Source organism: Rhinolophus ferrumequinum, chromosome 6, assembly GCF_004115265.2.
Source record: "Rhinolophus ferrumequinum isolate MPI-CBG mRhiFer1 chromosome 6, mRhiFer1_v1.p, whole genome shotgun sequence".
In the NCBI taxonomy this organism is placed as follows: Eukaryota; Metazoa; Chordata; class Mammalia; order Chiroptera; family Rhinolophidae; genus Rhinolophus; species Rhinolophus ferrumequinum.
The window spans coordinates 19,748,423-19,774,587 of NC_046289.1; the positions used below are offsets into that span (position 1 = coordinate 19,748,423).

Sequence of the window (26,165 nt, forward strand, 5' to 3'; positions counted from 1 at the left end):
TGTAAAGTCTGGAAACCTAGATACATATAAACAATAAATGGTTTCTTGATATTACAATGCACGACAGTTTTTGTGACATTAGTGATAGGACATCCATGACAACTATATGACACCTTCAATGTGTATGATCACTCATTAGCAAACGTAGTTCAAAACTGTGCAAAGCACAGGTACTGTGCAAACACTGTGATAAACACAGCGCATTGCCGCCTTTCTGTCAGTCCTTACACATGTATCTGTGAAGCTTTGCCTGAAATTATTCGTGTCTCTGATTTTCACTGAAGAAACCTGTGTCTTTGGCATACCACAGAGGCAGTAATCAAGAGGGATCAGAATAGGAGAACGTGAAGCCAATTCAACCTGGTCATGACATTCAATCGAGCTTTGGAAACTTTCATTCAACCAGTCCCATATCACTCTGTCGTAATAATGGGACAGTGCTTCATCCTGTTGGAAACCCTTTGAGTGGCCTTCTGCTAGCCCTTCAGGTGTGTGCCTTACCTGGATACTTAATCCGGTCAAATCTGGTATATTTCCAGACCTTAGAGCGAAGCTATAGAACAAAGACTGAAAAAAATGATCCAGTACGATCCCTACAGCAAGCAAGGCCTTAGCATAGGTTGTTCTCATTGCTTGGAATACTTTTCCTTGCCCTCCTCTTTTGCTTACATAACTTCTCATCCTGGACAGCTCCTAGACTGCATCCTCGAGAAAATATTCTCAGATCACAGTATTAGTTCAGGTCCCTTTCTGCTTTCTTAGCAGCTTGTCCTCCTTCGTCATACTCATCATGATTGTGGTTAAACAATTATTTGTGAAATTGGTTTGTGTCATGCCTTCTTCCCTTGCTTCATGCTCCATGAAGACAGGCAGCATACATCTGTCTTATTCACCCCTCCATCTCCTTCCAGATCCTTCCATGCAGTAGGCAGTAGCCATTGACTGTTTACTGAGCAATCAATCTTCCCCCTTCAGATCCCTACCACCATCTTGAAATCAATGAAATGCTGAAAAGAAATAAAAGGACAACAAAGACTCCCTTTGCAATCGCTGCCTCAGCCTTACAAGCAAAACCAAAAATACAGGTTTGCCAGGGTCTCCATAGTCCTTTAAGAAAAAGTAATTCCACCCAGCCCCTGGGTCTCTCTCGCCTCAGGGAGCTTAGTTTTGGGGGAAGGCTGGGAAATCTGGCTGAAGCCTTGTTCAATTGTGAAATCATTACCTTGGCCTCATTTACTGAGCTCTTCAGGACACAACGTGACTTTAAGCGCCAGACATGACAAAGCCATCTCTGATATTTTCTAACATAATCGCCTTTCATTGTACATTGCAAAAGAAAATGTCTCTTGAATTTGAAAAGGATGGAAAAATGTTTACAACAGAAAAAAGAGGAAAACTCTCTTACAAAAACACCCAATATGGTGGGGAGGAAAACAGAAGAATGTAGCTCACTGCAAACGAGGGACAGAGGGAGAAAGAGAAACACACCTTAATTTTCCTCTTATGAATGACATGAGTGGCATTGCTTTATGTGATTTATATTTGTCTCTACTTATTATGCACATTACTGATTAAAACATAACAAAAATAAGTTGTCTAGACATTCATACCAAATCCTGCAAATTAAAAATCATGAATCTCCCTGTAGCTATTGGAGTCAAAAGAACATTTTATAGGTGCTTTCTGTATGGCATTGAGAGTCAATTTTGCTATTTATCTTCTTCCTTCTTCAAATATTTAGATCTACTTCAGAGGCCCCAACAATCTTTGCTCTCTGGTTAGAGGTGTTGACAGAAATAATTCCCCATAGAAATAGCCTTGGGGATATCCTTGCCATTCCAATTTCCCCTGAAACCTCCTGTTCGTGATTTTCTCACACTGGCCTCTAATCATCTCTTCTCCAATGGATGTAACCTTTGGCTCACGCTTAGTGTAATTACTTAATCAAATCAATTTTAGTATATACTTGTATATACATATATACACACATGTATTTAGCATATATATTCATACATGTGGATACATATATATCTATATCCATATCCATACCCATATCTATACCTATATCTACATCTATACCCAATATTGATTCACTGACTTTTTTTTTTTTTTTTGGTGGAGACTCATTTGTGTTCTTAGAATATATAATTCCTCTTGATAGGCCATGTGTATGTGGGTATAATCCTTTGTCTACAACACCTACCAACCAGCACATGCAAAGCAAAGCTAATAAATATATTACAGCGAGAAAGCTGAAGGAAGCTGAGAGCCAAGTGAACAGACTTTATCACCAAACACTGTATGATGGAGCTCAGTGACATACAAACACACTGACGTTTCACAGCATAAAAATTCCAAAGCGACAACTCTAATCCTAGCCCCGTTCAAAAACATAAGCATCTGGTGTGAAGCAGAAGACTGAGCTATGCTCATTTCTGGATGCAAAATGTTCAAAGCACTTAGACAGATTATTCAATTCATATTCCCTTCGAGGTGGCTAGAGAATGAGAATTAGGGTAAAAATAGAAATCAAACCAAAACAAAAACCCCCCAAAAATAGAGGCGCCTAAGGGAACACAAAAAAGAGTTAAGTTTTAAAAGGAGGTAGCAGCACAATAATCTTTACTGAAATTTTGCATTGATAGTAAGTTTCAATATATATATAAAATATAATGTATATTATTAATATGTTTTATTTATGTTTATTCATATTAATACATTAACATGTATCTTTATTAATCTGTTTTTATTAATATGTATTTTATTTATGTATAAATATGTATTTTATTAATATGTTTATTTATTCATATTAATACATTAATATGTATTAATGTATATATTATATATATACCGAGGGTGCCAGAAATGTATACATATTTTAAGAAAGGAAAATACTGTATTAAAATCATAATACTCAATATATACCAATAACAAAAGATGAATACAAGTCACGTTTGACTTCTGCAATTACAAGAGGTGCTCAAAGGGGTTACCATCAGCATTATTTTTAATAGTTTTTTCCTTTCTTAAAATGTGTATACATTTTTTTGGCACCCTCTGTATATATACTGAAACATATATATATTGCCCAATGCGTTCCATGTGTTACTCTCAAAACTCCATGCTTTTCTGAAATTGTATTCACTGTGTGTGTGTGTGTATGTGTGTGTGTACACACGTTTTGTATATGCTTAGCAATAGCTTGACTGAACAAATTACATCAAAATCAGGATTCTAACAGAGGGCAGATAATTGGCAAGTAACAACAGAAGTACAAGAGCATGAGGCTTAGAGGGCAGCAGTGGTTCTGCAGACCTGAACTGTAAGTGCTAGTGTGAGGTCTATTGATAAGGAGTTGAGATTTCAGAAAGCAAAGCAAAACAAAACAGGTGAGTTGCAGGAATCAGGCATCAAACTGTTATCTCAACAAGTGCACTGGTAGATGCCTAAAGACATTGGACAAATCCCTTCACCTTTATTAGTGAAAATGATTTCCAACCTACAAGTCCTTCCCAGGTAGACTGCTAATGAAGGGTGAAGATGGATAAGACATTCTTCAGACAAGTGTTCATGCCTGTACTTTTACCCGCCCTTTCTCAGGAAGCTATAGGAAGATACACACCTTCAGAATGAGGGAGAAAACTACGAAAGACCAAACTTGGGATTTGACATACAAATGAAGCCCAGAGATGTCCCAGAATGAGAAACAGGGAAGATGCAAGATGACAGTTACAGGGCAGGCCCACAAAGCACCTAGGTCAGACTCTGGCAGGGTATCTCCAAGAAAATGTGTAAATGATAGACTTTCTGTGTGTTTATGTTGAGAGGAGTTTTATAGTTGTGTTAGCTATAACACTGGTAGGTGGTTAGAAAAATAAGCTAATGAGATAATGAGGGTAGTCACTAACAGGAAGTTGCAGAAGAGAGGAATATAATCATAACAGTAGAATGTTATGTCAGGAGCAGGCATTTATTCCATTTTTTTTTTTCACTGCTGTATCCTTAGTCTGGCATATTTGAAACACACAGTGAAGATTTTTGGAATAAATGAGTGCATGTATAGTCTTACATTTTTCTCAATAGATGAAAGTCATTAAAATGTAAACTCGGTACACTGATTCAATCAAAATGTGACAATTTTATTGGGAAATTGGAGGTGAGAAAGTGTATGTGGGTCGGGAGATGGAGGAAGTGAGAAAGCTCAATCTTTTTCTTCCAGAGTCAGAAATCATTAGTTAATATGTAAAGCTGAAAAGTCTAGAGATAGAAGTAGGTTATTAGAAATACGGAGGGAAATGTCTGAAAAAGCATCTGAAAGTGTACCAGTGTGGAGCAGGTCTCCAAAGCATGGTGAAATAGGGAAAGACTTCTGTTCTTCTGTTTTTGCTTGTTTTCTCTTAGGCCTCTAGATATTGCCTTAAGTTCGGTTTCTCAGGAAACAGACTCAGAGACCTAGTTTAATGAGTGGGAAGTTTTAGGGGGCGTGCCATTGGAGTCTGGAACAGGAGTGAGGTAACCTTTGATGCAGTTGCAACAAAGACCTCAGCTGACCCCAACATTCACAGGGAGCTCTTGAACTGGGAGGCCCTCCCCAGTTGTCCAGACTCAAGACAAGGGATTGGGTCTTTACATATGCCCCAGTCCATCCACTAATCACTAGACATGGGCCACCCCCACAAAAGGGCTTGACCTTGGGTAAGGTGCTTCTTTAGTGAAGGGCAGCTCCCGCTAAAGGTCTTAGCTGAGAACCAACAGCTAACATTCCTAGCAGCTGAAATAATGGTGCATCTTCCCTAAAGGGGAATCTGTGTGCTATGTGAGATTTGAAGCTGTGCAAATGTATTATTCACAGAAAATTTAATTAAAACATGAAATTAATACATACTTATTGTTTAAATAAAAAATGGCAGGTAAGCAATTTACGCCTGGTTCTACAGCTTTGAATGATAAACCAGAACTTGAAACCAGGTTGGCCCGTCTCTAAATCTCAGCTAGTTGTGTGTGTTCAACAATTACACAGTCTCCGACATTCTGCCAATATGAACATTCCAAGAGACTGTGATTTCAAACCAATCAACAAAATATTGGCACTAAACATTGTAAACTCAGTCCTCGAGACCAAAATGTGTTTTAAACGCAATCACTATTGCGACCTGGTTTACTGTTGATAGTTTTTAGTCAAAGAAGACATTGTTTACATTTGAAACTTGTCTTTTTTGAGTAGAAATTAAGACTATTCTTTTTGATTTTCCAATCTCTTTTTTTATAGTTTATGTTCCCTGAATTTTATTATTTATTATTTTTTATTCCCGTTCACCTTTTCCATCCTTTTTAATTTTTCAATTACAATTGACAGTCAATATTATTTTATATCAATTTCAGAGGTACAACATAGTGGCTAGACATTTATATAATTAAGAAGTGAACCCTTGACTAGTCTAGTACCCACCTAGCACTATACAAAGTTATTAGCATGTTATTGACTATATTCCCTATCTTCACTTTACATCCCCATGACGATTTTGTAACTACCAATCTGTATCTTTTAATCCCTTCACCTTTTACACACTACCTCCCAACCCCCTCTCATCTATCACCCCAACAAATTTAGTACCCATCTGACGCCATACACTGTTATTACAGTATTATTGACTACATTCCTGATGCTGTACCCTACATCCCCATGACTACTGTGTAACAATCAATTTGTACTTCTTAATCCTTTCCCATTTTTTTCACTCAACACCCCCAACCCTTCCCCCATCTGGCAACCATCAAAATGTTTTCTGTATCTATGAGTTTGTTTCTGTTTTGTTTGTTTATTTTGTTCTTTAGATTCTACACATAAGCAAAATTACATTGCATCTGTGTTTATTCTTAGCATTGACCCATAGAAATACAGATGCTTTCTGCCTCTGCAACTATAATACCGTGTTTCCCCGAAAATAAGACCAGATCTTATATTAAGGTTTGCTCCAAAAGATGCATTAGGGCTTATGTTCAGGGGATGTCATCCTGAAAAATCATGCTAGGGCTTATTTTCCGGTTAGGTCTTATTTTCGGGGAAACATGGTAGCAGATCAGTGTGCTAAAGTTTCCGTAGAAAATTGACCTAAAAATGAGTCTTCCCAGATTTAGGAAATATTTAAGAACCCTATTAGACTGTGTTTCTTTAGGCAGAAATATTTTCATTTTTTTGTTTGTTTCCCCAAAGCCTGGCACTCATGAGGTAACGAATGATTGTGGAATAGGTTGTATGCTCTATGAGAAAAAAAGGGTTTTTGTCTGTTTTGCACACTTCGGTAGACCATGTGACTAGGACAGTACCTGGCCCATACTAGGTACTCAATTTACTCAAATATTTGTTAACTGATTACAAAATCCAACTAAAATTGAACTTAAATCTGGGCACCACAGCTATAAATCCCCGGTCTTTATAGATTCAGCTTTGAAAATGCAGCATTTTCTAAATCAGATTAAACTCTCTAAGTTATGAATTTGATATTTTATCAGTAGACACATGTGTTGTGATAGAGCTTTTATTATGGTCCCATCTTTCCAACAAGGACTGTCAGCCTTCCTAAATGACAGAGCCAGGAATTACTTAGCGATTACCCTTTTCTTGAATGAGAAACAGGAGAGAATCAGATACTGTGGTTTGTGCAATACAGACATACAGAATTTTTTTTTAAAGTAGCCCTTTCAAGACTTGAAATCAATTAGGATATGGAAGCAATTATATTATGGGAGTTACAAAGCAATGAAATTATTCTGTCTAGTCTTTTGCATAAGTGGCCAGGAATAACATTTGCATAAGTCATATCATATTGATTCTTACAGAGACTCCAATAAAGACAAAAAAAAACACATATGCAAAAGTAAATGCCTGGTGGGGGTGGTATACAGAAGATACAGATGAAGGCATCTCTTATCTTCAGCTTTAAAATGAAAACAACAAAAATAATAAAACAAATAAATAAACCCAAAAATAAATGACAGCAAAAACAAAACCCCACACCGGTCAGTTCTCTTTAGTAAAAAGTGTCTATTTCTTTGTCCTTGCTCATTTCCCTCACATGAAATCCACTTTCAAATGTCATCCCTTCCCCCTTGCCAGTAGATCAAGCATCCTCTAACAGGATAGATAGGGCAGTAAGAACTAATAATGATAATAATAATAATGAGAAATGGCCTCAGAGATATATTTCACGTGTCTTCCTCTCTCCTTGTCTTTCTTCAGGAGAACAGCTTCGCAGCCAGTGGGGCATTAATCATTAGAACAGCAGCTCTGAGATAAAGGCTGGGTGAAATTTCATTGTGCATTATAGTGTGAGCTGTGTGTGCATGAATATGTCTCTCAGTATCACAGGAGGAAGTGGAGAGGTACAGGAGAAAAATCTGTCATTTTATATATTTATACTGCTCAAGATGATTCGCCATTGTCTCTCCGGATTAAAATCCTTCACATCGTTCTGCTTTCATTGGAGGTCACCCGTCAGAAAGGGGGGTAAATATTATGACAAGTTAAATTCTATCTACCCTTTTTTTCCCCATCTGCCTTGGGGGTATGTAGCAGAGTAAGGGACAGGATGAGGGGACAAGTGGAACCAGGAGAGGAACGTCTGATGGGATAAGTTTTTCTTTGCTAATCCTCTGTTGGGTATCCACTCTTTCACTTACATAATGCTTCAGGTTAGCAAGATTTCCTGTCTTGAAGAGCCCTGAACTAAATTTCGGGAGACCATTTGGAAGAGATAGGTAAACAGATGCTACAACGACTCAGCAGGAACTGCAAATATCTACTACACCCATAAAATGAGGTCCACATACTATGGCATGATGTCATCTGGGAGCTTACTAGAAATGCATAATCTCAGGCCCCACCCCAGAAATGAATTGCAATTCACAATCTGTGCTTTAAGAAAATCACCCAGGTGAGCTGTACACACATAACCATTTAAGAGGCACTATTCTAGATAATACATACAAATATACCTGACCTCTTTCACTCTCTCAATCTCCTTCCCTTCCTCCCTCACTTCCTCTCTTCCCCCACCCCGTCTCTCTCTCTCTCTCTCTCTCTCTCTTTCTCTCTCTCCCACCCACACACACACACACACACACCCACACACCCTCAGATATGATGAGAGATAGAAGAGGCTGAATTGTGTACACAAGTCAATCAAATTTCCAGCAAGTCATTCTCTCAGCAATTGCTATGTAGTTACCACAGATACGGTGTGCAATTACCTCCCCAGCAACTTCATCCCTGGATGATGAGAAAACCAAGGAGAATTTTACATTCTCCATTTAGCTAATAGAACTAGCTCTCTAGACAACCCAAGGCATTAATTAAAAGGTTTCAAAAGGCAGAGCTGTCATAACAGCCTCAGTGTGTTTCTAATTTTTACAATCATTTAAACATGCACCAGAAAGGTATGAAAGCACATCCCACCCCTCCTACTGTCTTGTCAAAGACAGGGTAGAAATATCCATCTTGAAGTCTGGCTAGCAATGATTACTGCTGGAAGTCATTTCCCTGTCATATATAAATAGAAAGAAAAAGATGTGTTTTCAGAGAAAAAAAGAAATAGAACCAATTCTTGGACCTCAGTTTAAACTGAAATCATTGATTCTTTTTGATGACTCAAGGGCCATTTATTAAGTAGTTTATCTTCTACATAGGGGTGGACATTGCAGAACCCCTTCTGACAGCTTTCAGGAAAGAGGGGGGATATGGAAAGAAATCACTATTTATATTATTATTTTAATTACATCAAAGATATTCTATTCCTCTCTCTCAACCTAGTCATTCATTCCATGAAATGGGCAGATAATAATTTTTACAGCAAAGTAATTACAGAGTATTTCTGTTTGTTCTCACTTCTTTCCTCAACTGTCCTTCCCCTTCCTCCATCTAATTCATTGATCCAACCATTCAACTGTCACGGTGTGCGAAAAGCACCATGTTAGATACTGTTTTAAAAAATAAAGATATTGGAGATAATGTGAATCTACTCATGAGGAAAGTGTGGAGAACCAAGGCAGCCAATGGTCGTGTCAGAGGTTAAATGACTAATTAGTAAGAAAATAAAAAATAAAATTTAGATGCTAATGAGACATGGATTGGAATCTTAAAATACAACAACAACAACAACAACAATAATAATAGTCTTTAATTAAGTCACACCAGTTTAAGCCCTTATTTTTTCTTCACCTATCCATGAAGTTGATGTTTTAATCTCTCTATTGCAGATGATAAAAGTGAGCTCCAAAAAGCAACTTAGCCAAAATCCCGCAGTACTAGTAAGGGAAGGTCTGCCTATAGTAATGGATTTAACTACTATTTTATCCATGAGTGAAGTCTCCCAATGCCTCCTTCGATGTACTTTTTTCCTTCATACCGGGCTGCTGTCTCAGAGCTTTCTTTGTCTCGTTCAAACATGAATAATACTGCCCCTTCTGCAGATAAGCATTCATTTACTTAATACATTTTTTTTCTTCAATAAATATTTATTGAGCCCCACTTTGCAGCAGGCACTGTCATAGGCCCTGAATATTGAGTGATGAACTACATGGAGATCATTCCTTCTCTCAATCTAGCGGTTTCTCATAGTATTTTCCATCCATATTCTTTCAAAAGATCATGAAGAAAATAGGTAACTATGGAGCTGGCTGAATCATAGGGTCGTGAGCAGGAATAAATGCGTTCACACTCAGCCATAAGGAAAACAAAAAAGGAAACTAAAAGCAGATAGAAGACTCCCACTGAACTATCCACACACGTACAACCACATTAATTTTCTATCCATACTAACAAATAGAAGCAGTGGGCCTTTAAACATAATTCTTATTTGCTTATATTTAAAGTTTGGTTGTAGGAATTAAGAATTAAGGGAAAGGAGTAAGGAGAAAAAAATTAGAGAGGGGAATTGGAACTGCATTTCCAAAAGTGCTTTGAAAACTCTAAGTGCTAGAAGCAGCCCTTCCTAACAAATAAGTCCAAAAAAAAAAAAAAAAAGAAAGAATGAAAGAAAAGAAAAAGAAAAAAAAAGAGAGAGAGAGAACTGAAGATCAGAAGCCAACAAAAACAATCTGGCCCACCAGAGACAAAGAGACATCTCTGGGACTCCTCATTCTTTTTTTTTTTTTTTTTTTTTTTTTTTATTAATTTATTTTTAATTTATTGGGGTGACAATTGTTAGTAAAATTACATAGATTTCAGGTGTGCAATTCTGTATCACATCATCCATAAATCACACTGTGTGTTCACCACCCAGAGTCAGCTCCCCTTCCGTCACCATACATTTGATCCCCCTCACCCTCATCCCCCACCCCCCAACCCCCTTACGCTCTGGTAACTGCCAAATTACGTTCCCCAGATTAATTTTCAAACCCCGTGGCCATCCTGTGGTCACTGACTGCCCTCCAATCCCCTCACCCTCCCCCCCACCCCCCACCCCTCCCGCCCATCTAGAAACCCTCAGTTTTTCCTCATTGTCTCCCAAACTGTTTCTGATTAGTTCATTCACTTATTCTTAAGACAAGGATTCAAGAGCAGCAAAACCATGCTGATGACCTTGCCCACTAGTGAGACTCACCAGAGAGAGGGTCTCTGGGGATTGGAAATGAGATTCACCTGTAAGTATTAAGAGGCATGTGTATTCCCTGGGAAGGTGCTGGAGGATGGTTACCCATGCATATGTTTCGACCAGTATTGACTGAGGGTTAACTCTGTGCTTCTGTGCTCTCATTGTACCTGATACAAAGATCTTGCTATCCTAGAACTCCCATTCTAACGAACAGAGACAGTACACCAATACATGTGTGCTATAATGTCAGGTATGGGTAATTGCAAAGAGAAACAATAAAGCAGGACGTGAGAGAGAGTGCTATTTTATGAAGCATTGTCAAATAAGACCTCTCTGGAAGGTGCCATATGGGCAGAAACCTGGATGAAGTAAGGGAGTCATGCAAATAGCTGGATAAAGCTTTTCAGGCAGAGGAAAAGAGCAAGTGAAAAGACACAGATGTGCCTGGGATGGTAAAGCAGGGTTGGGTCTAATGAGACACTTACCTAAGGTGTAACATTTAAGGGGGTTCCCCAAAATTCAGTTACCAATATAATTCGTATTTTATTGTAATACTTGAAAATCAACATCAATGTAAAAAATCCATGATAAAAAAAATATCAACATTTAAATACAGACAGGATCTGACTCTGCAATTGTACAACCCTACCTCAATCTTCTCTCCCTTATCCTGGGCCTGGCCCAAGGAAGTTCAGGAACTGTGTGCTTGGAACAGTATTGTAGAAAATATGGTCAGAGAGACAGTAAGGAGGAGATCTGTGCTGAACACGGTAAGGATTTTGCCTCTAGATTTGGCCAAGTAGTCTGTTAGGCGATGGGAAAAAGCACCCAGAGCTTTAAAAATATTGGGGCACTTCAAAGTGAGTAGCCAAGAGCTGACCCCATTTCCCTCCCAGCTGTTCAGAAGGCTCAAAATAAGATCTAGCACTTTCTCAGCGGTTCCGGTGGAAATTCCACCCTAGAAGTATCACAACCTAATTAGAAGGCATCTGTACAAGTTCTCCTTGCAACTCACAGGCTTCCAACCTGTCTGCTGTGAGGATCTTCTCAGAGGACCCTTCAAGTGACTAAAATCAGCTTTGGGAAGTGCTGATCTCATCCACTAAAATCCAAGTATTAAAGAGGGGATGAGAAGACACTGCACTGCATTCTCTTCCCTGGTTTATTCGCACTGTCAACATGTAAGTCTTTAAGAGGGAGGTAACACATCAAGCTCCTTTTTTAAGCACTATGCAATTCCAGAGAAAAAATGTTACTGGAGAGTCTTACCAGGTAATGAGTAAATTAGAGTCCAATTTCCTTCTCCCCAAATTATTCTCTGAGAAGGAAAAAGAAAGTATCTGCATGAGGGTAAGGAGGAGACAAGATATTTCTTGGCTGGCAGCGGAAGTCTAATTAGACTGACAAATCTTCAGTGCCTTCCCCAGTTATGAGGCTTGGCAGGAAAGGAACGAGCCCTGGAGCCGCACATTATATAAGGCTGTTAATCAATATTAGTTCAGCCCTGATCCTAAAAATAAACTCCCCCTGGAGGCTCTGTTGTCTAATGGTAAAAGTGAGGGACTAAAAACTCTGTGGACGCCTTGTCTCATTTCAATGAAGCTGGTGGCAGTAGGGTAAAGATGGAGGGGCGCAGAGGGGAGAATTTTCGGGGTAAGTATAACCATTCTGATACAACATGATTTACATCCTGTTAGAGGATGGTATTTAGGGTAAGGTGGATTTATCTTGTATCCCAATCCAAGGCAGTTGGATTATTCAGAGAACCTTGAGACATTTTGGTGGTCTATTCAGGGTCTCAAAATGTCATTGATAACAACACACTGTAAAAGTGTCCTGTATTTTGTTGAACCATATAAAATGGCTGATATTTGACCACTTAGTCGACAAATAGCAATGTCAGGCACTTCAACCATACACAACACTCTGTGTGTAATAACTATTCAGCAAAGCCAATTTTCATTCCAGAAAATGAAAGAATATCCCATAGAAATCTCTTCTAATTGATGAGTCCACGGCTCTGGTTCAATCTGGGACCCTTAGAGTAAATGCTGGGTAATTGTGGGTTTGTATGGGTGTAGAAAAAAATTGTTCTCCTTGTGCTTACCAAACATATGGGAAGGCTAAGCTCTGTGCGGCTCTGTGAGTTCTGGAAGAGTCTCTTGGGTCAAAGTGCTTTCTTAATGTCTAGCATTTAGTGAAAACTTATGGGGAAGGTCATGGCCGAAGTTCTTTCCACACATCACATTTATTTCTCAAAACAAGCCTATAGGGAAGGTACTGTTATTGCCCATTTTACAGATCACGAAACAGAGGCTAATTAACCTGTCCAGAGATACACAGCTAAGTAACTGGAAGAACCTGGGGTTCAATGCAGACATTCTGATTCTGAACTGTACCCTTCCCTTCAACATGCTGGAACTATACTTGGAACATGCAGTATGAAGGATCAACTTTTCAATCACACGTTTTTGCTTGTTTTGTTTTGCAGTAATCAATATCAAGGCTGAAATGTGCTTTTTATTATTCCTAGCTGAAATCTGAAAGCAGACCAGAAGGAGAACTTCGCACACAGGTACTCTTACACATCCTGAAAAATTCTGGCTTCCCTCTGGAATTTTTGAAAGTGGTTCACATTCGACCACCAAGTTTGTGAGTTTGAGTTAAGAATGCAAGTCCACAAAATTCTCAAGTCTTTCACTTCTACTTTTTATTAGGATAGTTCTAAATGAGGCTGAGCATTGTGATTTTCTGGTAATTTTCTGGGTCACAGGGACTGGACAATGTCAAGGTGACTTCATCAATGCCCAACACAGAAAAAATGGGTCATGATTAGTATTCCTGCTAACAGCTTATAAATGATTCCAAATAGTGACTTGCACAGAATACAGCTTTTTGTTTTTGTTTTTGTTTTTTTATTGATAACAACTCAGTCTGGACGCCCAAGGTAAGAAAATACACATTATCCTTGAAATTATTTTCATTTTGGCTCTTTACTGTCTCACAGGAACATTTAGGTCTTGGTGGCTGAAAGTTATCACTAAAAGATTCATTTATCACTTTGCTTTCCATCCTGAATGAGAACTAAGGAATTTGAGTGAGAACTAAGGAAGTTGAACTAGTTCAACTTTTCTATTTTAGAAACTGACCTATCAGAGTCATGATAGTTACCCACTGACATTGGGCTGTAGTGTAATGGAAGTGCCTGCACAGTTGTTGGGGGTTCCCTGGTAGGAAGACCCACAGGGAACCCAATCCAGTTCTCCCCTTTTGTTCCTCTCCCATTTGGGGGAGGGGAAGAGGCATCAGACCAACACTCTCAGAATCTGGATCTCTTGCCTCTGACTAATTCCCCTTATGCCCTCTCTGTTCTAGTCGGACATGACTGTTAACCTCAGGAATTACCATCTCTGACTTGAACAACTTAGCTTCTGACATTCCGCCAACCTGGCATTTGTGCCTCTCACCATGTATCTGATTTTACTCGTTTACTAGGCCCAGTTTCATACCTACCCCAGCCATGAGAGCCAGCCAAGCTATCCCTTACACCACCCCTCACGCACTCCCAACATGCCACCATTTGTAAGTCACTGCCTCATATTGATAGCTCATGTCAAGCCCTCTTGCCCTCTTTAGATTACAAGCTCTATGAAGGGAAGGATCCTGAATTCCTCTTCTTTGTAACTCCACAAATATATGTGGGTAGACGTATTTCAGAGCAGAACATAGTCTCCAAGAACTGTAGAACTCCAGGATGGTTTTGAAACAAAAGGAAAAGTTAAACATGGATAGTGAAATATCAGAGACTTGACTTCTTAGAGACTTTTTATTTAGCTTCCAAATTCTACTCTGACCCTCCTTCAAATCCCTATCCTGCCAGATAGGGTAATTAGAGTAATTTAGCCCCTACTCTAAATTACAAACACTACTATCAGTAGAAACAACTCCATTTTCTGGGGTAGATTCTTGCTGGAGAGGGCATTGACTTGCATACCAAATGTTGGGGATAGAATATAATAAGAAGGTTAAATAAAATGCATTCAGTCTTACTCTTCATACTGTACTTGTTTTAAGCATTTTACTTATATAAACTCAGTTATCCTCATAATACTCATATGCTGTAAGTACTAGTAGTAACTTCTTCCCCAACTCCACTTCCCTAATTTTACAATGCAGTAGACTTAGGTTGGTTTCGAATTCTTGCTATTCCTCCCGTCAAGAAGTGAGGTTTATGCCTCCTTCCCTGAAACTGAGACAGGTCTGTGAATACTTTGACCAACAGAATGTGGTGGAAGTGACACTGTGCCAGTTTCTAGGCCCAGGCTTTAAGAAACTGGCAGCCTCGACTTCCTGTCCTTTGGAAAACCCTCTCTGGATGCCCTGAGCCTCCATGAAAGAAGTCCTGCTACTTTGCTGGAGGGACTACATGGAAAGGGAAAGGGACCCAGCTGAGTCAAGTGTTTCCGGCTAACCCACCAAGGCCCAAGGTATGTGAGTGGAGTCAGACCCTGCAGACCGGAGCAGCCACTGAGTAACCCTGGAGTCAACTCCATGTGGGGCAGAAGAATCGCCTTGCTGAGCCCCGCCCAAATTTCTGACCCACAAAGTTGTGAGATCCAATGACAATTGTTGTTTTAAGCCACTGAGGTTAATGGGAAAGTTGGTTTCACAGCAATAGTTAACTAGAGCACATGTGACTTGCTCAAGGTCACTAATCTAATATGACGAAAAACTAGATTTTACACCCAGGCATATCTGACTCCAAGCACATACATTTAATTACTCTGTGATAGCCTTACCACTGGAAAAAAAATTGAAATTGTCCAAAGCACACAAATCATTCTAGAGGGAAGACATTTCACAAGCCATGCCACTTCTAGTTGTTAGATGATGAGAAGGTATGGAATAAAGCCTATCTTGTTTTCTGGTTTATTCAGTAAATATTTACTGAGCATCTTCTAAGTGGCAGAACTTCACTTGAGAATTATCATCCGCACACCTGCTTTCTCAGTCTTAACTTTTTTTTTTTTTTTTTTTTTTAAATTCGGAGAGCACCTAGAGACATCCTTCTTAATATAGGGTGATGACCTGAAGCTTGGGCACTATAGCTGTGAGTAACTTAGCATAGTCCATGTAATTCACAAGTAAGTCTGTAACAAACTAGGTTACCAGAAAGATCAAAGCACCAATTACTTCCAGTGGGTTGCAGCCCTCACTGGTGGGCCGTATCTACTCAAAAACTTCTTGTTCACATTCACACAGTTAAGAGCAGCACTGAAAGCACTCTGCAGTTTTCTTTTCATCACAAATCAACACTAACCAAGGTCTATCAGAAACGAACTGCTCAAATGATGTTTTCTTGGCGTATGCTTTAAGAAGGAACCAGTCGATTTTTTAATAACCAGGGTTTTATACTTGTAGATTGACATGCTTTTTCGGTTTCTCCTAGAAGCCTTAATTTAGGATGATCCTGCTCTAGCAATGTTATCAAAGCAAAGTAGGACACAACAGAGTACTGTTTGGAAAAGTGAAAAATGGGCCCAATGAATACGAAATCCAGTCTTCCCCACTTCTGTGTTCTCCTTTCTGAAGTATCTCCCAGAGTTCAAATCTTTATGAGTCTACTTTATCCAAGAAAATTCGTTGGATCACACATGGCATGTTGGAGCTTCTGAGACCAACCTTCTTCACCCAAAGTATTCAGCGTCTGGATATTGTCCTCAACCTTTGATAAAACCCAAAGGTTGTTGGACCCTAGTTCTAACATAGGCTCGATGTCGTCTACAGAATGTACTGGAGATCAGAATAGGCTTTCAGACAAAGCAGACAATTAAGTTTTTACAGAGCTCAGGACAGAGTTCTTGTGGTTAGTTGGCAAGAACAAAAATGCCCCCAACCATTGGCATAAAGTTATTTCTTCTAGCTAATCTTTACAAAGAACATGGTGCTTTTTTTATACCTTATCTCATTCTAATCCAATTCTGCGAGTCTGTTGGCTTTCCTCCAAGAGTATGTATTTACACATTCTTAAAAACAAAGAGCATCAACAGATTGATAACTCATTTTTATAGCCTGGATAGAAGCAAAAGGAAAGACATGTAGATGTAATCCAATTATTCCTGGACTCAAAGGAAAAGAAACACACACCAGACAGGAGGCTGTTAGAAAGCATCCTCCAGCTGTCCACATCCTTTAAAATGAGAAGAGGTTCTATGGTGTTTAGGGTCATCATCACTGGCAAGATTTTTGTACTTTGTACCCTACATGTGTCCAGAAGCTCTGGCTTTCTCAGTTTGTGGAAACACCCAATCTGCTCCCATTTATGTATTTGCTGCAGGAGGGAAAGCCAAAATCCAATAATTACCATGGCTTAGTCCCTGTATCCCTGGGTAACATTAAATCCTCCTGAGGTCAGTGAAAATTTGGCCTTGAAAAAGACTGCAGGGCTAGCCATTGCTAAGAAGAAAAAGCCATTTGCTCCTCTGCTTCCCACAGAGTTAGTGGAATGTATTCTGACAGAAACAAAACAAGTCTGCCAAGACCTGTGCAGACAGAACTATCCTTTCACTGACAATAAACAAATCTGCTCTTGAGCTATAGAGAGTCATAATAGAAATATATATTGCCTTTTATCTTCTTTTCAGTGAGTAGAGTGAAGTGTCAGGAGTTATTGCTTTAATATCAGAGAAAAAGTTTTTTTTTTTTTTTTTTCGTTTTTGAGCATGGGTGTAGGTATGCATGTAACAACACATGTGACTATGAGACTGCTATCCTAACCAGGTTCTTGTAGCCTTTCTAATACACATAAAATTGGCCTGATAATATCATCAGTACATACAGTCCCATATCATTCCTGTGGAATCATGGAAGGAGTTGTCTGGGTATTTTTGCTCGAAGAAAAGGAAAAAGGAAGACAACACTTTTAACTCTACCTAACTCACATAAACTTAATTCAGAGGAATGGGAGCACATAGGGAGTTTAATTGATTATTGACTTTAAGTTTACAATGCCCACTAACGTCAATGGAAGGGTGACATCAAAGACTCAATTGAGCCCCTGGATAAGGTCGTCAAACGAAGAAACAGGAGGAGTTTCTAATCTACTGAATTTTTTGCAAACACTAACTAGACTGTTTCCCCCACAAGCAATTGGAATGTCTTATTTTATGCCAGCGCATTTAAGGCTAATAACTGGATTAACCTTCTACCCCCTAGTAACTAGATTTATGAAATGCCAAGGGAGTCAGCAAAGCATTAAGTTTTAGCTCGAGTATAATTATTTTTAAGTGAAAAAACAAAAATGTTACTACAAAACTAAGGACTTCCTACATAGCTAAACTCAGACCTTCACATTTTCTAATGTAATTAGGATCTTGGTCAAATATAAAGGAAACAAAATGGACGAAAATAACACGTGATTAATCAACACAATATCAAACACAAAGACTGTATTTTATAAGAATTAGTAGAACCTCTAGCTTCAATTGCCCTTGATTTATTGATGTCCATTGGCTTCAAAAATGAACAATTCGTATTCCAGGAAAGCCATGGGGAGGATGTGAGTAGAATCACACTAGGACATAGTCTTTCTTATGATAACAAATTTTCCACTCCCCCTTTTCTCTTTTGGCTATTGAAAAGAAAGGTAATAAAATAAGGGGAGGGTATATTTCATACTGAAAGTGTTGACCACTGCTCATACCAAATAATAGCTTTACCATTTCAGCGATAAATATGATAGGAGTAATAACCCATGAGTTCACACAAGACTTTAATAACTTCTTTAGCAATGACTTTGTCTTTCTCTACTTCTGGGTCTCACCACTACGAGCATCTGTGGGCATACTGCCTATAAACATAGTAATTCAGACTCTCTCTCTCTATAGCAACACTGAGCATGATAGCAACGTCTAAAGACAGAGAAGCAGAATCAATTAATAGTTAGAGAAAGGCTTACCTGAATGCTGGCTGTCGAGCGATTCTTGCGGGTGGTGGTAGTAGCCATTGTCGTGGTGGTTTCCATGACAGTAGTAGACATTTCTGGTGGCATGGCGGTTGTCTGCGTTGTTCCCAGGATTGATGGGACTTCTCCCACCAGCCGGACACTTCCATTGATTTTAATATTGGGGTTGTTCTCAGCCGCCATGTTCAGTACTTTCAAACCATCATAATAGAGCCCAGAGAGCTGGCCTTGGAAGAGGCGTCCTTTGTCCTTTCCTCCGATGGCTATTTGCGCCTGGGTGTTGAAGATGGTTAACTGCCGGCCTAGTGGGTTGGGTGGAGGAAATGTCATTACTCCCATACATTTTCTCTTTTTACCTTGCCTGGTCTGAATGGACTAGGCATAAAAACAGGCTTCCTTGAGTAATTGAAGGGGAGAAAATTAGATAATAAAAGTTCAAGGCAGATATTAGCAAGTAACATTTCACTATGTTTATCTCTTCCACTGTCTAGCTGAATATCCCAGATAGCCTGAATAATTGAGTCTCTATTTCTTTATTGTGAGGAAGGAGAACCTTGATTCAATAATGAAGAGTATTATAGTCTTCTTGGGTATGTGGTTGTAGACAAAAGGAAGAAACTCCCAAATTAAGTGATGATAATAAATCATAAATGCCTATTGCACTGATTTTTAACATACAAAGTAACGTAACAACTAAAAAGAGTTCTATATGCAAACGAAAGCCTCGGTGAGGTAACTCAGAACACTGAATTAAAAACTAGGTCTGATAATTAAATTAAAATAAATTAACTGAAATTAAATTAAATTCTAATTAAGAGACTTGGATTCATTACATACTTATAAAAATGAATATTAAAGTCATCAAACATCTCATTTCCTTGGAATCTTCAGAGAGCCTAATATTCTATCTATATTTGCTTTTTAATAAACAACATGACAAATCATTTCTTATCTCTATTAATGTTAGGGTGAGAGGATTATGGTCACGCAACTAAATGTATTCATAAAATATGGAAAATAAGTAGGCATTGATAATGTGCCTTGGGGCGGAGGGTGGAGATGTCATTTCAAATCGATGCATTTAAAAAGGGAGGGGGGTTAATTAATGAAAAAAGCAGCACATAAAACTAAATTAAAATGTTATAGAGGTATGTTTATGAGTTGAAGGACATCAGTAGCTCACTTTATTTGGAGTTCCCATTTGGGAAACTATTTATATTTCTGTGGACAAAAAACTCTCAGAATGAATTATGGCAGAATAGAGTTTAGAATAGTGTAACTCAACTTGTCTTCCTCCAAACCACTTCTAGATTTTTCCCAACAAAACCCCAAAAGCTTTTTAAACATTCCATTCTATTATTTCTCCAGATTATTTCCTTCTGCTTCTCCCTATGGAGAAGGGGAAAAAACTCATTAATGGAATTAAATATATCCTTTCTGAATTTTTCTCCACTTTAGTCAGTGAAGAGACAATGCTCTACTCATTCTTAATTTAATTGTCTGAATTATTTTAGCTATAAATAACTGGAAACAATGTTTAATAAAACCTGTTTAATAAAAGGGAGCATATTTTTAAAAGACTGAGGTTTTTGTTCCACAGTCTCTAATATGAATAGAGGCAAACTATGATGTTTGGGCTCTTAATCTCTATTGCTATTAAAACATGGTCTTTACGTCCATGATGATTAGCTATCCTTACATTTCTGGTGTATAATGTGGAATACTTTCTTAATGTATAACAATGGACAAAATGGAAGAGGTAGAGAAAGGCAAACCTATCTTCTCAGAAGGAAATCTTTCTATAAGAGTCAACTCTGCTCATCGGGCAACTTTTAAGGGCATATTAGCCAAGTATGACTTATAAGTCATATGACATTGGAAGCTTCAAACCCTGTAGTATGGGGAATTGGCCAGAGAATTTTGTTATAGTGAAGAGGATCTTCACTCAATAAAAATATCTGGAGCATGGAAATGAAATCTGCTGGCCTTAACGATAACAGAATTGCCCAGATCCTAAGGGTGCAATCAAAATAGATCTATTAGATTTCCATTATTTTCCCACCAGTTCCTTCAGTGCCCTGTGCATATGTACCACTGCCTGTCCTTTGGCTTCTTATTTCTCACACAACATGCAGCAAAAGTTCAAAGCACAAGAACACTGGGTAATGGCCTGAAGCTCATACCTCTTTACCGTTTGTTTGTCTGTTTGTTTGTTTGTTTTTGGCAACAGCTTTAAAGCTTACTGCCTCAGAAATGCCGTGATGGAAGGTGAGGATAAATATGCCCTCAACTTCATATAGGCATTTGGGGACCTCTTAATATAATAAATAAGGAGAAGCTGCATGATAGGAGATCTCTAGGACTAAAATTTAGTATCTTATACCAGATAGCCCCAATACAAAACTATCCCTTCCATTCACACAACTGTTGTCCAACTATAATGTTTATTCATCTCTTTTTTAGTATGTAGTCCAGTCCTGATGATTAGCTAATTGTTCTAACTACTATAGATAAAACATTTTATATTTCTAATACTCCTGAAAGTACTTCACATCTATAATGGTCCTCATCTATTTCCTGGTGATATTATTCTGCCAATGTTTGAAAATAAAAAGAGAGTCAGAGAGAACTGAAATGCAAAGCTGAATTACATTGGCTAGAAATGCTGGAGCTCCTTTATTCCAGCTGCCATATTTAACTCCACAAAGTGGAGAAACCCAAGCATGGAGAAAGGCAAGATGTTTCCTGGGCTATAAGATTAAGCCACTGCTCCACTTCTAGCTATCGCTGCCTTTCCAGAGAACTATGACTAATCACTTCTTGAGAACAAGATAGTTGTTGAGACAGGGAAGGAGGCTATGTTTCAATTTTCCATCACGCCATAGGAAGTACTTAGATTTTTATTTGCTTCTCTGTGTCATGGTCTATTTCTGGCTAGATCTGCTTTTCTTCTGTTTCAAAACCCTTGCCTAGCCCTCTGTACCTTGTATTACGTGGGTGATAGTAAAGCTGGCAGTCAATAAAGTAGTAGTGGGATACTCTCAGTCTCCTGCCATCTCTTCCTCTGATCAATTTATCTCACTCAGCTAAGCAGGAGAAAGTGAACAAACATGAAACAGCCATCACTACCCTCTCCCTCTGAAAGCTGTAAGGACTGGCTGGAGAGAGTTTGATCATTTGCCCAAGATTTCTCAAAATCAATGCCAATCTCATTATTGTCACTCATTAGGATCAATCATGTTTTTTATAGTAAGCAATGATGATATCTATGACTACGCATATATTCCAATCTGAGAACCATTCTAGCATCAATAACACAACATTTGGTTATAACACCAGTACAGGATTTGTAGCAGGTTACTTTTTGTTTTGTTTTCGGTACCTATCCTCTTGGAAGCTACTGTTACCTCATTTGGACATCAAACTCACGTACTGCTTAAATGAAATCTTTGCACGTCTCCAGTCAATGTTACACAAAGACTCATTAATTAAACCTCAGAACACCCTTGGGGAATAAGCAGTATTATTTCTCCTCTCCTCAGATGGGAAATCTGAGATATAAAGAGGTTAAGTGGATTGTCTAAGGTCAGAACGTCAGTCAATAGTAGACAGAGTCAGAAAACACACTGGGGAATGCTGCGCCCCAGACATCTCCCCCAGTGACAGAAATCACTCTAAAAAGATCTTCCAAGTACTTCCTAATACGTCTGCCTAATCACCCTTCTGTCTTTCCCCTTTCTCACTCACTGTCTTTACAAGGTCTTTGATAAATATTTTTCATTTCTTTTGAAGGGAAAGTTAGCTAGACAGAGGAAGGGGTAAAGCAATAGAATGAATACATGTGACATACCCTAATTACAAAAAAAGTAATTTCAGTTAAAATAACGTAGAAGACAAAACCTCCCAGTTGGCAAATGATTCTTTTCAATATTATGTGCACATAGAAACAGATACATATATGATTAAGAAACTAGAATGCCTCCCTCCACCCCGGCCCCAGTCCCAACCCCTCCATTTGTTGTGTGCTTGAAAGCATCTTTTTATATGAAAGCCAACTGATAACAATGCTGTCATAAGGAAAACTAAAAGCCTACTAATAACTTTTTAATGGCTTATACAAATGAAAACGCCTGGCATGCTATTAAACTTAGGCTTCAAAAGGCAATGGAGTAAAATAAAATATTATTAACATAAAATTGAAAGAAACAAAAAAGTTCTCTCAGGCACATGAGACTCAGACATGCATCTAGTTTTCATTTCCTTTTTAAAAAGTGAGGCAATCATCGTATTTAATGTTAAAGGGACTTTATAAGCTAGTGATTACTAGACAAAATTATTTGCTTTTTAGAGTTATTCTTAATTTATTTTTAATTAGACCACATACGTTAAAAACAGGGCAAACAGTTAAGACTCAGTGAGGATTTTCCGTGTTCAAAGGTCTGAATGTTTTCTCCCAGTTAAAACTGCAGTAGTCCTTTGCTTTTTAAGTTGCATACTAATATGCCCAATTACTTTTTATATATAACTCAATCAAATCTCTACATATTTTAAAAACTCACTTAAGGTCTTGAGACAAGAGAAGCTTATACTGGCTCAGGAAATAACAGATTAAATAGCTTCTTAAAGACAGAAACTTTTCTTCATTGAGAGATAGTAGTTTACATCCCAACAAAAAGAAGCCACACAGAAAATTCTAACATCAGGTATAACCGCTGCCCTCTTTTTATTAACAAAGTGGTTGTTTTCTCCAGCAAATCAGAAAACTGCTGTTTTGCCTTTCATGGGCCTTTCCTTTTCCAACTCATTGTCCTAACCACTTACACTTTTGTTGCATAAATATCAAATACAAGGGTATCACACAACCAAAGTGTAAAATAAGTGTGTTTTTGTTTTTAGTTTCAGTCAGCTACTAGGACACAATTAACCTCTTATGAAACACTTTTGCCTCTGTACGTTTGAAGCTAAAGGCAAAATTCATCTTCTCATTCTTTTCTTTGTTTATAAACAAATGTAAAAAAAAAAAACAACATCGCTCCCCTTATAACATTTGTTTTAAGCAGTTTAAGTTACAAGAGTCTATCTATGATTTTTTGTTTTTGTTGTTAACCACGCTACAGAGAGTAAAGCCAAAACAGCCTCAAGATGTAAGTTTAAAAAGTGGTTTTGAAATTTCTTTAGAAAGCTTTGGTAATTTAAAACAAATTAACAAATAACATCATGCAGTGGTTAAATTGCCATAATACATTTCTTTGTTAGAGGTTCCTGGAATTTTTTGTTTGTGGTTGTCAGGCTGATAGCAAGCTAGATGTTAGTCCCTTTAACTGTATTTTAATGGCAATGTATTATAGCATGATTTATCAACATATGGCAGGTGGAAGCTGACACAAATTATAATGAAAATTAAAACAGTCATTTATGCAGCAGGCGATTATCATTTAAGGAACATTTATTTGCAGGCTTTAAAAATGAGGGTTTAGAATCAAATGAATTTAAAATGAAAGTTTTAACGACGGTTACCTTTTTCCTGCAGCCACTCCTCTACGGGCCGGTTATATTTGAAGGGGATTTTCTGTTTTACCATTTGGAAGCGTTCATTATCAGTGTTGCCTTTAAAGTTTAAAAAACAGCTTAAAAAACAATCTGAAAAGTGAATAAGTCGTTAAAAAACATCCTAGGTTTTTTGGTTTGTTTTATGACGTTTTTAGAGATAGAGATCAATTTATCTTTAGTAGAGGTGGAGTCGAAGTCACTCTGTCCTTGGTTAACAGGTCTGAGGTCAGGTTAGTCTTAGCTATGCAGTGCTCCATTATGTTTTAGCATTGTGGCATGGAATGGGAGTCAGTGAGAAGCTTGGCCATTTACAGAAATGGGTTTCCCTTCACTCTTCTCCATCTCACCCTACCTATACTTTAATTGGGCCAATGGAGGCACAAAGATGTCCTTTACCTGTGAGTAATGCATCTGCCCAATCAGTGTCATCATGTGGTAGGGGACTCTCAGTAGCTCAGTCATGCATGCTCTATTCTCACTCTACTGTCTCCAACCAGAAGCATGGCCCATGTACTTCCTTATTCTACACTCAAGTGTTTCTAGCTGCTCCATCTCCCCGCAGAGGGAAGCCAAAGAAGACAATTTAAGCCTTGGTGGACAAGTGAGACTCCTTATTCCTTAAAGGATGCCCTGGCATCCCTATGTAAATAGGTGGAGTATTACAGATGATCCCTTTGTCCATATTTGTTCCACATTTGAAAAAGAAGGAAACCCAAAGTATGTATCTTTAAATAAAAGCAGCTATAAATACAATGATATAGCATCTGCAAACTTTTGAGCACCCATACTTTCTTACTACTAATAAATACATTATTTATATGTTTAGCTAGTCTCTCTCGTTCTCTCACCTTCTCGTGAGAGGTCCATCCTGAACAAGCATCCATTCATAAAGCCTGTAAGGGCTACGTCTCCCAAGCATACAATATCTAATTAGTTTTAAACCTCAAACATAATGTTTTTAATTGCTAGTATGCCCCCTTCTTTGTTTTGTAACTGGTGTTACCACCCCTGGATGATTTCTCTCTCCAGGATAGACTTGGAGAGTGGTGTTATAGATATATACCCCTAATAAATATGCTTCAAATCACAACATACCAAAACCATGCTTTGGGAAACATTCTGTCTCATCCACTAACCTCACAGTGATCAAGCAGAACTAGTGAATTCCAATCCATTACTTTTGACTCTTAGCCCTTAGGGAATCCCATTCCAAATTACCAACTTTAAAAATTAAATCAAAATCTCAAAACAGGCGGCTTGAGAACCATTCACAAACAAAAGTTTAAAAGCCAGAAAAAATATCAGAATTGAATATATCATCAGGTCAGGTGACTAGAAGTTTACCATGGCATTTGAATCTTAGGGTCACCTCCATGTAAGAGTGATTGGCAGATTCCACATGTGGCTAAACTGGTACCTGCCTTCTGTGAGGGGTAGGATGGCCATGGTGGGAGATGTCTGCAAGATTCCCCATTCATTTCTCCTATAAACAAATTATTTTAAGAAACTGACTCATTATTCTCACTACCCAGAAATAAAACAACAGTAACAAAACTCATGAAAGAGGCAACTATGGATCTGTTTTTAGCCTGCATTCTGGGATACTAGATGGCTGGCATAAAGTATAATATATAGATGTATCAAAGGAAAAAGTGCAAAGAATGGAGAGAACAATTAACAATTTTAGATTAGAATGTATAATTTAAAGTTTTCCTTAAAGTATTATTTTTTTCACAGAAAAAAAGGAGGGTGCAGGCAATGAGAGAAAAACAGAAAGGCTATTTAACTTCTTGGTGTATCAATAAGCCTATGGTGAAAGAAGCCAGTTATACCTATTAATATAGCTACAATTAGAGATCATTATGGTCTTCCCTGGTACTCAGAAGTCTATTATTCCAAAATAAAGTTGCATAAATTCTCACATATCTTCATAGAAAAGGAGCATGCACTTTTCTGAAAAGAACCCTCTATAACTCTTAATTCTACCCTACAGCAGATGGATATCTCAAGGGATGTCATCCATCTTCAGAAGCTTTGACTCCTCTCAAGTTTCAGTCACC

At 38.2% G+C, this 26,165-nt stretch overlaps 1 protein-coding gene across 7 annotated transcripts in view; it reads right to left on the bottom strand.

The window, feature by feature from the left end:
• Positions 1–26,165, bottom strand: part of NRXN3 (neurexin 3) — a 1,454,076-nt gene that overhangs the window by 120,841 nt on the left and 1,307,070 nt on the right. For all 7 annotated transcript variants that reach the window (XM_033107567.1, XM_033107569.1, XM_033107568.1 and 4 more), the window contains 2 exons: positions 24,073–24,162; positions 18,550–18,857 (listed from right to left, as the gene is read on the bottom strand). In XM_033107567.1, coding sequence (XP_032963458.1) covers positions 18,550–18,857; positions 24,073–24,162 — 398 coding nt within the window. The remainder of the gene's footprint in view (positions 1–18,549; positions 18,858–24,072; positions 24,163–26,165) is intronic.